General features: G+C 39.2%; 1 protein-coding gene across 1 annotated transcript; it reads left to right on the top strand.

The window, feature by feature from the left end:
- The first annotated feature begins 611 nt into the window (after nucleotides 1-611).
- On the top strand, nucleotides 612-1,619 carry LOC138151025 (olfactory receptor 5p57-like). The gene has a single exon (XM_069074455.1). It carries the CDS (start codon nucleotides 681-683, stop codon nucleotides 1,617-1,619), a length of 939 nt encoding a protein of 312 aa, XP_068930556.1. The 5' UTR covers nucleotides 612-680.

The following is a 1,619-nucleotide window of genomic DNA, read 5'->3' as shown; positions in this document are numbered from 1 at the left end:
AGAAGAGGTTCCCATGGGAAATTTCCCATAGTCCTTAAGGATAGCAATATCTCACTTAATGATAGCCCTTTTCAGTAATACCAAGTTCTAGGAGATAAATACAATAAGACAGAATCCAGATTCCCCATTCCTCCTCTTTTGTGATTTTAGAGCCCAAGGGTCATCTTGGAAACCTGGGCTTTCTTCATAGTCAATTAACATGAGGTAGATACCACTTTCAGTTGTGGAAAGGGGCCCTTTGAGAAGCCAGGCATAACAAATCAAACTCTGTTTCTTTGGAAGGAATTAAAAATGTGTGTTAGTTGACAGATCAGCATTTATACATTTAGATATAATCTCTGAATACATTTAAGAAAGGTTCTTATGCTGGGAGCAAACTATCCTCTTCAGTCTTATAGGCTTTTAAAAATTGTCACAATGGCAAAATTGGAAAATCATGTATTACTGTTAGTCCACTGGGAAAAATGGGGAGGAGGCAAATTTATTTTTCTCTGCTTTGCTTATAAGGACCCTGCCATAGTACATACCAACAAAGCATGAGAATGAGGGAATAAGATGGGCATATAGGAGGTGGTCAGTAAATGTTTATGGAATACATCAATAGACATATCCAAATCTTAATTTTGTATTCTATTTAAATCTCCTTCTTTTCTGCCTAATAGGCTCTCTTTCTAAGACAGATGTCTGGCAATAACTGCACTGCTGTGACCGAATTCATTATTTTGGGGTTAACAGATGATCCAACCCTTTGTGTCATCCTTTTTGTGATATTCCTAGGTGTCTATGCTGTTACCTTAGTTGGTAACCTTAGCATAATCATATTGATCAAAAATAGCCCCCAGTTTCACACTCCAATGTACCTTTTCCTCAGCCACTTGGCTTTTGTGGACACTGTATATTCCTCATCTGTCACACCTATTATGCTCAAGAACTTCCTTGTGGACAAAATCACAATCCCGCTGGAAGGCTGTGTGGCCCAACTGTGTTGTGGAGCTACTTTTGGGACAGCTGAGTGCTTTTTGCTGGCTGTGATGGCTTATGATAGGTATGTGGCCATCTGTAGCCCCTTAGTCTACTCCACCAACATGTCTACTAGAGTCTGTACATTATTACTCATTACATCCTACCTAAGTGGTTGTGTAAATTCTTGGATTGCTGCTGGTTGCTTATTGAATAGGTCCTTCTGTGGATCCAATAAGATCAATCACTTTTTTTGTGATTACTCACCACTTTTGAAGGTTTCCTACTCCCAAGATGATCTTGCTGAAATTCTTCCTGCTGCCTCTACTGGGTTAGTGATTGTAATCACAGTGCTAATTATTCTAATCTCTTATGTGTACATTCTCTTCTCTGTCTTGAAGATAAACTCTACTGAGGGGAGATCCAAAGCTTTCTCAACTTGCACCTCCCACCTCACAGCAGTCACTCTTTTCTATGGAACCACTACATTCATTTATATGATGCCTAACTCCAGCTACACAATGGATGAGAACAAAGTAGTGTCTGTTTTCTACATTGTAATTATTCCTATGTTGAACCCCCTGATCTACAGTCTAAGGAACAATGAAGTAAAAGGGGCCCTGAGGAAACTCATGAATAGGAAACACATTTTTTCATGA

This window comes from Petaurus breviceps, unplaced genomic scaffold (genome assembly GCF_028583685.1).
Source record: "Petaurus breviceps papuanus isolate PSGF00001 unplaced genomic scaffold, PetGlider_PUasm1.0 140, whole genome shotgun sequence".
NCBI classification, from domain to species: domain Eukaryota; kingdom Metazoa; phylum Chordata; class Mammalia; order Diprotodontia; family Petauridae; genus Petaurus; species Petaurus breviceps.
Note: the sequence above shows the minus strand (reverse complement) of the source record. Positions and strands in the feature narration are given on the sequence as shown.

What these genes read in the sequence shown, in the direction of transcription:
- LOC138151025 (XM_069074455.1), top strand. Translation starts at nt 681, where the DNA reads ATGTCTGGCAATAACTGCACTGCTGTGACCGAATTCATTATTTTGGGG.